The sequence below is a fragment of the Thalassophryne amazonica genome, chromosome 6 (assembly GCF_902500255.1).
Source record: "Thalassophryne amazonica chromosome 6, fThaAma1.1, whole genome shotgun sequence".
Taxonomy (NCBI): Eukaryota; Metazoa; Chordata; class Actinopteri; order Batrachoidiformes; family Batrachoididae; genus Thalassophryne; species Thalassophryne amazonica.
Window position 1 is genome coordinate 17,611,524 of NC_047108.1, and position 14,184 is coordinate 17,625,707.

Here is a 14,184-nt window from a genome sequence, read left to right on the forward strand (position 1 = left end):
GATTAAAGTACAAACATATGAAGTTAATGCAGACAAGATCTGAACATTTGTCTCTTTAGTGACGTGATGTTTTCTGAGCACGTGATGTGCTGCGATGTCGGATGGTTGTAGAGTGGGCGTCAAAATAAAAAAGAAATTAAACATGAAAGCAGAGCATGTGAATACAGCACAAATATTTGGCTTTTTCTTGAACAAACAAACAAAAAAAAAAAACAGTGATTGAGCAAAACCACAGATGAGCCAAGTTCCAAAAACATGGCATAAACACGCCCCCTACTGGTCTGTCTTCTCTGCAACTACGTCCCTTCACTTCTTTACACACCTGACATCATTAAAAGCAGCTGGAATCTGCCCAATCTGGCAACACAGCCTCTGATCCATGACTCAGCATATTTGTTCTGAGTGTGACTAACGAACACTTGAATGTTGTCATTTTAATAAACGCATGTTTTGTGAACATGTCTCATGAGTTTTATCAACTGGCAAGCTGCCAAAGCCGTGCTATCGCTGTGCATGCTAACGCTAATGAACAAAGGTGGTTTCTGCTGAGTAATGAAGTAAGATGTGTTTGTATGTGAAATTAATCCTGTCGTGAAGAAGAGAGTGAGAGCTCAACAAAGGATCAGATGGTGGAAGCTGAAGGAGGAAGACTGTTGTGTGAAATTTAGCGAGCAGGTGAGAGAAGCACTGGATGGAGGGGAAGCAATTTTGAACAACTGGGAAAGTATTGCAGATGTGGTGAGGGAGACAGCTAGGACAGTTCTGGGTGTGACATCTGGACAGTGGAAGGAAGACAAGGAGACTTGGTGGTGGAATGAAGAGGTCCAGGAAAGCATAAGGAGAAAGCGGTTGGCGAAAAAGTTTTGGGATAGTCAGAGAGATGAAGAAAGTAGACAGGAGTACAAGGAGATGCGGCGTAAGGTGAAAAGAGAAGTGGCAAAAGCGAAGGAAAAGGCATATTGCGAGCTGTACAAGAAGTTGAATAGTAAGGAAGGAGAAAAGGACTTGTATCGATTGGCCAGACAAAGGGACAGAGCTGGAAAGGATGTGCAGCAGGTTAGGGTGGTAAAAGATGCACATGGTAATGTGCTGACAAATGAGGAGTGTGTGTTAAAAAGGTGGAGGGAATATTTTGAAGAGCTGATAATGAAGAAAATGAGTGAGAGAAAAGGCTGGATGATGTGGTGAGAGTAAATCAGGAAGTACAAGAGAATAGTAAGGAAGAAGTGAGGGCTGCTATGAAGAGGATGAAGAGTGGAAAGGCAGTTGGTCCAGATGACATTCCAGTGGAGGCATGGAAATGTCTAGGAGAGATGGCAGTAGAGTTTCTAACCAGATTGTTTAATAAAATCTTGGAAAGTGAAAGGATGCCTGAGGAGTGGAGATGAAGTGTGCTGCTTCCTATTTTCAAGAACAAGGGTGATGTGCAGATCTGCAGTAACTACAGAGGCATAAAGTTGATCAGCCACAGCATGAAGTTATGGGAAAGAGTAGTAGAAGCTAGGCTTAGAAAACAGGTGAAGATCTGTGAGCAGCAATATGGTTTCATGCCGAGAAAGAGCACTACAGATGCAATGTTTGCTCTGAGAATACTGTTGAAGTACAGAGAAGGCCAGAAAGAGTTACATTGTATGTTTTTGGACTTAGAAAAAGCTTATGATAGGGTGCCAAGAGAGCTGTGGTATTGTATGAGGAAGTCTGGAGTGGCAGAGAAGTATGTTAGAGTAGTGCAGGACATGTACAAGAATAGTGTGACAACGGTGAGATGCGCAGTCAGAATGACAGACTCATTCAAGGTGGAGGTGGGATTACACCAAGGATCACCAAGGATCAGCTCTGAGTCCTTTCTTGTTCGCAGTGGTGATGGACAGGTTGACAGATGAGATCAGACAGGAGTCCCCATGGACTATGATGTTTGCAGATGACATTGTGATCTGTAGTGAGAGTAGAGAGCAAGTTGAGTCTAGTCTGGAGAGGTGGAGATGTGCTTTGGAGAGAAGGGGAAAGAAAGTCAGTAGAAGCAAGACTGAGTACATGTATGTGAATGGGAGGGAGCCCAGTGGAATAGTGTAGTTACAAGGAGTAGAAGTGGTGAAAGTAGATGAGTTTAAATATTTGCGGTCAACTGTTCAAAGTAATGCAGAGTGTGGTAAAGAAGTGAAGAAGACACTGTGTGTGTGTGTGTGTGTATATATATATATATATATATATATATACCTGTTCCTGTTTTTGTTCTGGTAATAAAACTCCACCGGAGAGTCAGCAGCTACCAGCGGGGGGCGAGATTGAAACACAGTGTCATCTACAGACAGACAAACGGACAAGTTTGTTGTGATGATTTGTACATAAGAGCAACAGCCACAGCAGTAAAACAGTCACACTGTCACCATGAGCAACCTGATGTCATCATCTCAGAAATGTTTGTTTGTTTGTGTACACCTCCCAAGTCCTTCAGTTGATTTCTACCAAACTTGGTGTGTGGGTGAAGGTCAAAGGGCTTGTTTTGGTCATTGTCATTAGGATTAAAGGTCAAATGTTAGATCCCCCAACGCTGTTTGCTCCAAACGTGCACACATGTTGCTGGGTTCTGGAGTCACCTTGGAAAAGTCAGCCAGAGGTCAATCATTTAAGAGAAGGTTAAGGGCATTGTGAGTCTTAAATTTGGTGTCTGATGTCGTGTTTTTGTCAGACTCAGTGTGTGTTACCGTTGTCGTGTCCTGTTGAGTCGGACATCGAACTGCTCTCTGATTTCACTGCATCATCTGCAAACAAAAGCACCGCCAGAATAAAAGCAGGAAGAAGGTTCCTCGTCTACCCCAAACAATTAAACGCCGGCTTTTCATCTGCTGCCTGTGTGTGTGCTTCAGGCAGGAACACACCATTTCCATGGTAACAGCTGTTTCATAACACCCTGCTGACTGAAATCTTTGTTGTGTCTGGTCCACATGAAACCTTCTTATGAAAATGTGTCCGTTTTGGCCTCACAAGTGATCTCCAGAGGTGATAAACATCTGAAAAATGTGTTTGTTTTACACTAAAGCTGGGCTTTTTGTTTTCTTTTCTTTTCTTTTTAGAGGCAATGAGATCAAGAAGAAAACCAGACTGTTCCTGCAGACTCACGTGTGGAACAGTTTGAATAATTCTGACTTTAACTTCGATCAGTTTGTTTTGTTAATCGCATGGTGTCTGAATCAGCGCTGACTGCAGAGGGACTTGTGCTGAACAGTGAGACGCTTCAGCTGCTCCCTTGTTTTGGGGACAGCACAGCAAATCCAAGGTGGATCTGCATGTTGATTTGGTACAAATTTTACACTGGATGCCTTTCCTGACGCAACTCCATATTATACAGAGAAGGGGCAAGGGTGAGTTTTGAACAGAGAACCTGCCACACTGGAATCAAGCACGCTTAACCCCCCCCCCCCCCCCCCCCCCCCACCCCCCGAGGCAACCCTGTTAAATATTGAGACAGAAATCAATTCAATTTATACACAAAATCTAAACTATGCAGAGCCACAAAATATCTGTTTTAGCGGAGCCACTTTTGGCACTTTTTGTCAGGATTTTATTCATCTTTGAACACCCCCCACCCACCACCCCACACACACACAAAACCCCACAACAACAAAAAAAAGAGTAACTACTGACATAAATAGCAACAGAAATGTTGAGAGAATTTAACACTTAAAACAAGCAGCGTATGATGGCGTGTGTCATGGCGTGTATGGTGGAGGGTGTGACGACGAGTACAGTGGCGGGTACTATGGTGCATTTGATGGTGTGTATGATATCGTGAGTGCATGCGTTACCCGTGTGGCAGCCTCGGTGCACTGTCCTCTTGCCGTGATGTGTTTGTGTGTTGTGTTCAGAGTCACTGTGTTTCCTCAGAGCGCCGCTAAATAAAGTTTTCTTCAGTTTGGATCGATGAGCTTCTTCCTCCTGAATGCACACAGATAAAGAAAACCAGCTTCCATTGGATTTTCTGAAGGTATGGTAAACAGTTGTTCACACAATAACTCAAAAACAGTAAATGCTGCCACCTGCCAAGTCTCTTCATTAAAAAGAAACAGAATGAGGATGACATGATTAAAATTTGGATACCTTTGAAGCACCAAATCAATACAAAAAAACATGTTTGTTTTGCTTATTTAATATTTTATTAATTGAAATAAATTTAATTAATTAAGACTTTTTTGTGAGGGTGTGCTCCAAGAGTGACCACACTGATAACCACAACCACACATCACCTGCACCTATTTGGTAACCACATGGTGGTGCCATTGGTTAGTGCACTGGTAGTTAAGTTTAGGGTTTAGTGCTACAAAAACAAAATGACCAACAGGTGACATGATCTGGAGCCACTAGAGGTCACTTAACTTTAAAATAACTACACGTCATAATGAGGTGTTTGCACACACAACCTGTGGGGCCGTCTGCAGTAACGCAAAGTTGTCAAATTAACGCCGACACAGACCAACAGGAAGAAAAAAAAAAGCCTCACCTCTGCTCTACACTTCCTCATTCTGGGGTGAGATGTCCCTGCTCTTCGGGGGACACACGGGGGTTTTTCCCCCGCCTCCAGAGGAAAATCACATGGCACTGCACCTGTCAGCTCCTGACCAATGACAACGCAGAAAGAAAAAAAAAATCTGTTTGGTCACAGCTCAGTAACTAGCAGCTAGTGTGTGCTGGAGGTCGACTTCTTCGGAGAATAAAGAAATACATTTTTACTCATTTTTTTTGCGCACAAATTTTGACTGAACATTTGATGTGATTTCAGTTTATTACAAAATGTAATGACATGTAGCTTCTCTAAATCCAGATTCTGATCTGAATTTGGACTCCAAACATTTTGTAGTGGATGGTTCCCACAAGTGGATCTGCTGGACACAAAAATAACTAACATTTGTGAAGACATGGGTCATAATGTTCATGCTGATCAGGATCAGAACCACCATGATGGAGACTAGAGCGCTTCCGCCTCATCCTCACGCTCGTTAGGTGATGGGAAATCTTTCTTGATGTTGCTTTGCACATTTTCCTGTGTGGCATTTTTAAATCGCACTGAGTGGGAGGAGCCACACAGAACCTGTACAGGTGTGAACAGTCGGCACTAACCCATGGCGCCCTGGGAAAACATTAATAAGGTGACTGTTAGCTAGTGACACTTTTCTGCAGAACACTCTTACAAAGTACAGTTAAGTGATTGTGATATTTGACCTTCTGACCCCAAATTAAGAGGCTTTTTTTGGGGTCAACACACATCAAGTTTGGTAATAAAAAATAAGTTAATGCGCTCACAATATTTTTACAACGTACACTTCATGACCTTGACATTTTAACCCCCAAATCAATAACCTGCTTGGGGTTACTATGTGTAATGCAACCACGTTTAGTGACAATCAGGCCAATACAACCAAACTTACGTTGCTCACAAGTGAAATGTAGCATGACTGACTGAGTGCCTGACTGACTAACTGAGAGAGTGAGTGACTGACTGAATGAGTGAGTGCCTGACTGACTAACTGAGAGAGTGAGTGACTGACTGAGAGAGTGAGTGCCTGACTGACTAACTGAGAGAGTGAGTGACTGACTGAGAGAGTGAGTGCCTGACTGACTAACTGAGAGAGTGAGTGACTGACTGAATGAGTGAGTGCCTGACTGACTGAATGAGTGAGTGCCTGACTGACTAACTGAGAGAGTGAGTGACTGACTGAATGAGTGAGTGCCTGACTGACTAACTGAGAGAGTGAGTGACTGACTGAATGATTGAGTGCCTGACTGAGAGAGTGAGTGACTGACTGAATGATTGAGCGCCTGACTGAGGGAGTGAGTGACTGACTGAATGATTGAGCGCCTGACTGAGAGAGTGAGTGACTGACTGAATGATTGAGTGCCTGACTGAATGACTGAGCGCCTGACTGCTTCTAGACCACTAGCTGGGCTGTGGTAATGAAGTGACCAATCAGGACTCATTTCAGGGTGTGACATCACTCACTGCCTCCTAACTCAGCCACATGGGGTGTGCAGCCAGTACATTCTGACTGCCGGTCCCAAGCCCAGATAAATGAGGAGGGTTGCGTCAGGAAGGGCATCCGGTGTAAAACAAGCCAACCCAACTATGCAGACTCAGAATCGAATTCCCATACCGGATCGGTCACGGCCCGGGTTAACAACGTCCGCCACCGGTGCTATTGCCCAACAGGGCGCCGGTGGAAATTGGGCTACTGCTGGGCGAAGACGACGAAGAAGAGGAGGAAAATGTTACCACGAACAGTGGGAGAAGAAGAAAACTAGAAGGGTGGAAATGAGAGTGGGGACTTTGAATATTGGTAGTATGACTGGTAAAGGGAGAGAGCTGGCTGATATGATGGAGAGGAGGAAGGTAGAGATATTGTGTGTGCAAGAGACCAAGTGGAAGGGAAGTAAGAGCAGGAGCATCGGCGGTGGGTACAAGTTGTTGTACCATGGTGAGGACAGGAAGAGAAATGGTGTTGGGGTCATTTTAAAGGAAGAGTATGTTAAAAGTGTGTTGGAGGTTAAGACAGTGTCTCACAGGGTGATGAGTGTGAAGTTGGAAATTGAAGGGGGTGATGATGAATATCATCAGTGCATATGCCCCACAGGTAGGTTGTGAGATGAAGGAGAAAGAAGATTTCTGGAGTGTGTTAGATGAGGTGGTGGAGACAGTGCCCAAGCATGAAAGAGTGGTGATAGGAGCAGACGTCAATGGGCATGTTGGTGAAGGGAACAGAGGTGATGAGGAAGTAATGGGTAAATATGCTATCAAGGATAGGAATGGTGAAGGACAGATGGTAGTTGATTTTGCAAAAAGGATGGAAATGGCTGTGGTGAATACCTACTTTAAGAAAAGGGAGGAGCACAGGGTAACATATAAGAGTGGAGGAAGGTGCACACAGGTGGACTACATTCTTTATTGGAGATGTACGCTAAAAGAAATCAGAGACTGTAAGGTGGTAGCAGGAGAGAGTGTCACTAGACAGCATAGGATGGTTGTTTGTAGGATGACTTTAGAGGTAAAGAAGAAGAAGAAGAGAGTGAGAGCTCAACAAAGGATCAGATGGTGGAAGCTGAAGGAGGAAGACTGTTGTGTGAAATTTAGCGAGCATTAAGAGAAGCACTAGTTGGAGGGGAAGCAATTTTGGACAACTGGAAAAGTACTGCAGATATGGTGAGGGAGACAGCTAGGGCAGTACTGGGTATGACATCTGGACAGTGGAAGGAAGACAAGGAGACTTGGTGGTGGAATGAAGAGGTCCAGGAAAGCATAATGAGAAAGAGGTTGGCGAAAAAGTTTTGGGATAGTCAGAGAGATGAAGAAAGTAGACAGGAGTACAAGAAGATGCGGCGTAAGGCGAGAAGAGAAGTGGCAAAAGCAAAGGAAAAGGCATATTGCGAGCTGTACAAGAAGTTGAATAGTAAGGAAGGAGAAAAGGACTTGTACCGATTGGCCAGACAAAGGGACAGAGCTGGAAAGGATGTGCATCAGGTTAGGGTGGTAAAAGATGCACATGGTAATGTGCTGACAAGTGAGGAGTGTGTGCTGAGAAGGTGGAGGGAATATTTTGAAGAGTTGATGAATAAAGAAAATGAGCGAGAGAAAAGGCTGGATGATGTGGTGAGAGTAAATCAGGAAGTAAAAGAGATTAGCAAGGAAGAAGTGAGGGCTGCTATGAAGAGGATGAAGAGTGGAAAGGCAGTTGGTCCAGATGACATTCCAATGGAGACATGGAAATGTCTAGGAGAGATGGCACTAGAATTTCTAACCAGATTGTTTAATAAAATCTTGGAAAGTGAGAGGATGCCTGAGGAGTGGAGACGAAGTGTGCTGGTTCCTATTTTCAAGAACAAGGGTGATGTGCAGAGCTGCAGTAACTACAGAGGCATAAAGCTGATCAGCCACAGCATGAAGTTATGGGAAAGAGTAGTAGAAGCTAGGCTTAGAAAACAGGTGAAGATCTGTGAGCAGCAATATGGTTTCATGCCGAGAAAGAGCACTACAGATGCAATGTTTGCTCTGAGAATACTGTTGGAAAAGTACAGAGAAGGACAGAAAGAGTTACATTGTGTGTTTGTGGACTTAGAAAAAGCTTATGATAGGGTGCCAAGAGAAGAGTTGTGGCACTGTATGAGGAAGTCTGGAGTGGCAGAGAAGTATGTTAGGGTAGTGCAGGACATGTACAAGAATAGTGTGACAGCGGTGAGATGCGCAGTCGGAATGACAGACTCATTCAAGGTGGAGGTGGGATTACACCAAGGATCAGCTCTGAGTTCTTTCTTGTTTGCAGTGGTGATGGACAGGTTGACAGATGAGATCAGACAGGAGTCCCCATGGACTATGATGTTTGCAGATGACATTGTGATCTGTAGTGAGAGTAGAGAGCAAGTTGAGTCTAGTCTGGAGAAGTGGAGATATGCTTTGGAGAGAAGGGGAATGAAAGTCAGTAGAAGCAAGACTGAGTACATGTGTGTGAATGAGAGGGAGCCCAGTGGAATAGTGCGGTTACAAGGAGTAGAAGTGGTGAAAGTAGATGAGTTTAAATATTTGGGGTCAACTGTTCAAAGTAATGGAGAGTGTGGTAGAGAGGTGAAGAAGAGAGTGCAGGCAGGGTGGAGTGGGTGGAGAAAGGTGGCAGGAGTGATTTGTGACCGAAGAATATCAGCAAGAGTGAAGGGGAAAGTTTACAAAACAGTAGTGAGACCAGCTATGTTGTATGGTTTAGAGACAGTGGCATTAACAAAAAGACAGGAGGCAGAGCTGGAGGTGGCAGAGCTGAAGATGTTGAGATTCTCCTTGGGAGTGACAAGAATGGACAAGATTAGGAATGAACATATCAGAGGGACAGCTCAGGTGGGACGGTTTGGAGACAAAGTCAGAGAGGCGAGATTGAGATGGTTTGGACATGTGCAGAGGAGGGACCCAGGGTATATAGGGAGAAGGATGCTGAGGATGGAGTCACCAGGCAGGAGGAGAAGAGGGAGACCAAAGAGGAGGTTCATGGATGTGTTGAGAGAGGACATGCAGGTGGTTGGTGTGACCGAGGAAGATACAGAGGACAGGGTGAGATGGAAACGATTGATCTGCTGTGGCGACCCCTAACGGGAACAGACGAAAGACAAAGAAGACATTACTCACTGCCTCCTGCAGACAGATGCATCTCAGTTCAGCCAATCGTGTACTCAGCAGCACCTGCAGGCTCCGCCTCCTCTCCTGAAGCTCTGCCATTTGCTCCACCCTTTGCTTCCTGTCAGGGCAGCTGAGGGGGTCTGTGCACATGCATGCACACGTTAACACCACACTGCGTCACACTAATGCACACTCAGTGCTCCTGCTCACCAGGTACAGAGATGAGTTGACCTTTGACCTCCATGGCTTGAGTTTCCCATGAGACCCCTCCTCCACCTCCTCCCTCCTCGCTGCTGGACTCGTGCTCGCCGTCCCACCCGCACTCTTTCACCTACAAACGACATTGTTCACAAGAAGGTCAAAGGTCACAAGAGCGTCATAACATCTTACTCTGTAAGTTTATTTACCGTGTGTCTGATTGACACATTAAACAGAACAAACCCTTCAACTTGTGGTTCAGTTAATGTTCTATAGAACCAAATGAAATGAACCATTTGACTCCTGTTTCATTCAGCCATTTGAAATTCTGCAGCTGAGAGAATGACCAACTGAACTGAGAGTCGAGTGATTCGAACCACATCCTATTACTTGTACATCAGGAAGTAGTATTTCTGCGCGTTTGAACCACAAATGCTCTAGAGACAATTATGAGCTCATTGCACCATCTCTAAAGCCCCTGTCACACCATGACGGAACAAGGTAACCTATCAGGAGCTGTTCCTAAGTTTGTGGTAATTTCTGTCCTACAAAAGTCTTTTTCCATCCTCAAAATAAGTTTCTTGTCAGCTGATGTCTGCTGAGTTCGTCAAAAACTTTTGTGCATGCTCAAAACTTTAAGTGGACATCTGGTGCCGAGCTTTCCCACTGCCTGCACGTTTGTTTACCATTTTGTCGTCTTGTTGTTATTTACTTTTGCAACAATCATGAGTTCCTATCCTATGGCTGTCCAATGCTTCAAACTGGGCTTCTGATTGCCCAAAGCTCCAGTACAGGGTACAAATTCTGCATGAACAGAGAGAGCACAGAACTCAGCGCAGCAGCAAGGAGGGCAGCTGTTCCAGGTCAGACTATGAAGACAAAGATAGCACTCTGTGTGCTTTTTAATCTTTTTTTATCTGGACCTCAGTGCACTCGACAGATTCTGTTGGGGAGGAGGCGCAGCAGTTATTAGATGTCCTCGCTGTGAGGACAGTGCACAAACTGTGAGGAAATATGACCTTATGCTTTCAGAACACAGCAAACTCCGCTCAAATCCAGCTTCCCCCAGTGTGCATGCATCTTTAAACCAGAAAAATCCTTCTGCTAAAAGCAGCTCTGTGCATTGCCAGTGGAACTGTGACCTCATCTCTCCATCAGAGCCCCAAATCCATGAGAGCCTGACAGATTATGCGATTTTATCAACAGACAAACTATTTAAATATGTAACTAATCCTTTTGTTTTATCCGCCATGGTGTGAGATGCATTACTAAGGGCGTGTCCAGCTGCTTGGATCTGGACTCTGATGGTCCAGAATGTCAGAACCCTCAGTGGATCAATCACTGCGTCTTTATGCTGCTTACCTGGTAACCCGGTTCATAGGAGCTCCAGTAGTTTACGCCTGTGGCCATGCAAGAGCCTGAGCGCCACCTGCAGGATGATTAGCTGCAGCTCCCACACTGGCCAGCAGAGGGAGTTGGCCAGCAGCCTTCAGAGCAAATGACCTGAGGAGAAAATGAGAAGATAAGAAGAGAGCGTGAGGGGAACATGTGCGTGTGTATAAAAAAATGGGATGATAAATAAACATGGAGCAAACAATTCTCCAAAAAGTGAGAGTAAAAATTACCCCAGCGCAGGTCATTAACTCCGCCTCCCTGTGCATGGCAAAGAGTCATAAATACACACACACACACACACACACACACACAGAGTACGTAACATCACAATACACAACTCACTGCTGATACAATCGGGGTCATGTGGCCACTGATAAAAGCATCGAGTTATGTATTTAATCATCATTACAGAGATGCCGGTCGCCCAAACCGTGACCCACACATGGCAATGCCTGGGCAGGACCTGAACCACAAAGCCAGCAGCGCCCCCTGTGGCTGTTTTCTATCTTTTGAATCAAAGGAAAGTTGGTGTGGTGGCACGCCGGTGCTGAACCGCACATAAAGGTTTGGTCCAAACCCTGAGCAGATGTGAGCCAGATGTTGCTGCCACATGTAACAAGCTCAAAACTCCCACCAACGGGTTATGATTCAGTTCTCATGCGGTGCAGGCAGCGAGCCTCATGCTGTTTTTGTCAAACCTGGTTTAATTACTGGCACTAACACGGTGACAGCACCATGTTTGCTTGTTTGTTTGTTTAAAGCAAAAATAAAAACATGGTTCATGATTCCAGGAAGAAGCGATTATCATAAGGCAGTCCAGGCGTGGGTCCAGGATCTGGCCAAGGTCTCCAGGATCCAGGATCTACTTCTTTTACAAAGAAGTGTTTCTGAAATCCTTCAGTCTGTTTTTCAGGAAATAAATCAGGTTTCTGTATCCTGTGATGAATTATCAACACTGTACTGTTTGATCCAGATCCAGTCATCAAAATGATACATTCTGCAGGGACTCATCAGACAGGACACCATTTTCTGATCAAAAGGTCACAGGTCCCAATCCCACTTGTCTGTGTGCCCACTAGTAAGACCCTTCGGCTGCTCCCTTGTGTTCACTCGGGGTCACTACAGCAAATCCAAGGTGGATCTGCACGTTGAGTTGGCACAGGTTTCACACCGGATTCGCTTCCTGACACAACTCCACATTACATGAAGAAATGTGGCAGGGGTGGGGTTTGAACCGGGAACCTTCTGCACTGAAGTGCAATAACCACTTGTCCACCACCCCTGCCCACTCAGAATAATGACAGGTAAGTGTGGTAAATGTGGGAAGAGGTTTCTTTGTGTTTCAGATGGTTTGTGGAGAAACGGTTGTTGGGTCGGGACCATTTTCGAGGTGTTGGCTGAAGAACACGCTCTGCAGCGTGTCAGCTCCCTGCAGCGTGTCAAATTGCGGAACAGACCCGCAGTTACTATTCTTCAGAGGAACAAAATGAAAAAGCAGCTTCTAATTCATCCGAGGATCAAACCCTAACAGACAGTGGTCGAGGTCAGAGGTCAAAACACTGTTTCGACTGTCTGCTCAACATCAGTATTTAAACAAAAACAGCAAATCAGTTAAAAAGGCCTCCAAAGTTAAGGTTTAAAAATGTACTGGCTCTCCCCCTTTATGTTCATCTGCACTTGCATCCATCCATCCATCCATCCATCCATCCATTTTCTATACTTGCTAACTCAAATTAAGGCACATTGAGGCGGGGTTCACCCTGGAAAGGATGCCAGTCTGTCACCACATACAGACAAACAAACACATTCACACCTACAGACAGTTTAAAGTTTCCAGTCCACCTAACCTGCATGTCTTTGGATGTGGGAGGAAGCCGGAGCACCTGGAGGGAACTCGCACACTCCGCGAGAACACACAAGCACCACACAGAAAGGCCACAGGTGAAAATTGACCCCACAACCTTCTTGCTTTGAGGCAAAAGTGCTAACCACTAAGCCACCGTGCTGCCCTAATCTGCACTTATATTTAAATATTTCCATTTATTCCATTTTTCAGAATTTAATTCCATCATTAGTAATAAACACTTTTGCAATTTTTAAATATACTAGCTCCACCCCTTTATGCAAAACTGATTCATGCAGTGAAAACAAACAAACAAACAAACAAAAAAGCTCTAGCACAAACATGATGCGGTCGAAAGATATGGACGGAACTAGACATTTGGTGACATAGCGTCTTACTGCAGCGGGGCTGTCACTGAGGAGCCAATCATCATCCTCAACATGCTCTGACACCTGACTGAGTTTGGCACCATTTCATGTCATCACCGGCGGAGCTTGGCACACAGTGGCTGATTTCATCAAGCAGATATCACCTGTGTCGCGTTCAGTGCAGAGTCCTCCCGAGCTGACACACCACTCTGGACCTGCTCAGCCCCGCCCACATGACCCCAGATGACCCAGCACAACTTCATACAATGCTGCGCGAGCGCGGCGTCCGACGCTGCGCGAACGCGGTGTGCGACGCAGCGTTCAATGCAGTGCGAATGCAGTGTCCAACCCAGTGTGAGCGCGGCGTCCAAAGCAGTGTGAGCACGGCATCCAACGGTGCACGAACGTGGCATTCATAAGTTTTGATACTGAGGCAGAATTCTGTCTGTGCTTGGTGTGGATCTGAATGCCATGGTATCGTGCCCACAACTTAACAGACAGCCAAAGCAAATGTCACCTGAGGAGGCGGGGCTAAATGAAGTATGGGCGTCTCCCCTGAAGAAATTTACTATTCGATTAAATACTGAAGTTCTGTTTTGGTAATTCTGAAGTGATGTTTTGGTACAAAGTCTTTTTGATTTAATCATTAAGTAAATTATTATCAACTACATCGTATTTAGTTAGTACTCCATATTTTTAACAGGCAGGAAATAAAACCTGACTAATTACCCTGCGCACTGATATGAATGACTTCATAATGAAGTCACACAGACATCATATCATGAACTCATAAATAGTCAAAAAACACCATCCCACACATTTGTATATTTACTTGTATATTTATTTTGTGGCTTGCTGCGCTCAGACGTGCCTTGATTTGCATCAGTCCTATGGCTCCTTTCATTTTTGTCTGATTTACTTAATTTTTGTGCTTTGTATAACATAAACGTATACTAATAGGTCATTTAATCATTTGATGTTATGTATTCAAATTATTTCCTCAAAATAAAAAGTCAAACGGGGGGAAGCTGGTGCCCCCTCTGCCCCCCTCCTTCCACTGCCTATGAAATGAGAGCTGCTGAAAGTTAAATTATTTGGTATGTTATGTCAGTACAAATGAGGCTGAAAGACTTTGTTTTCACGTTAGCGACATGCTAACACGGACACATGCTAACATGGACACTAGCATGCAGAGCCGTGGCAGCGAGCATTAAACAAAGATCATTCTGTTCGAG

General features: G+C 44.8%; 1 protein-coding gene across 2 annotated transcripts in view; it reads right to left on the minus strand.

Annotated features, from left to right (window-relative positions):
- Positions 1–14,184, minus strand: part of si:ch211-169p10.1 (FERM domain-containing protein 4B) — a 90,010-nt gene that overhangs the window by 14,180 nt on the left and 61,646 nt on the right. For both annotated transcript variants that reach the window (XM_034171831.1, XM_034171830.1), the window contains exons 2-8: positions 10,706–10,846; positions 9,356–9,476; positions 9,155–9,285; positions 4,499–4,612; positions 3,807–3,936; positions 2,706–2,762; positions 2,218–2,302 (exon numbers count right to left, since the gene is read on the minus strand). In XM_034171831.1, coding sequence (XP_034027722.1) covers positions 2,218–2,302; positions 2,706–2,762; positions 3,807–3,936; positions 4,499–4,612; positions 9,155–9,285; positions 9,356–9,476; positions 10,706–10,753 — 686 coding nt within the window. In that variant the 5' untranslated portion in view covers positions 10,754–10,846. The remainder of the gene's footprint in view (positions 1–2,217; positions 2,303–2,705; positions 2,763–3,806; positions 3,937–4,498; positions 4,613–9,154; positions 9,286–9,355; positions 9,477–10,705; positions 10,847–14,184) is intronic.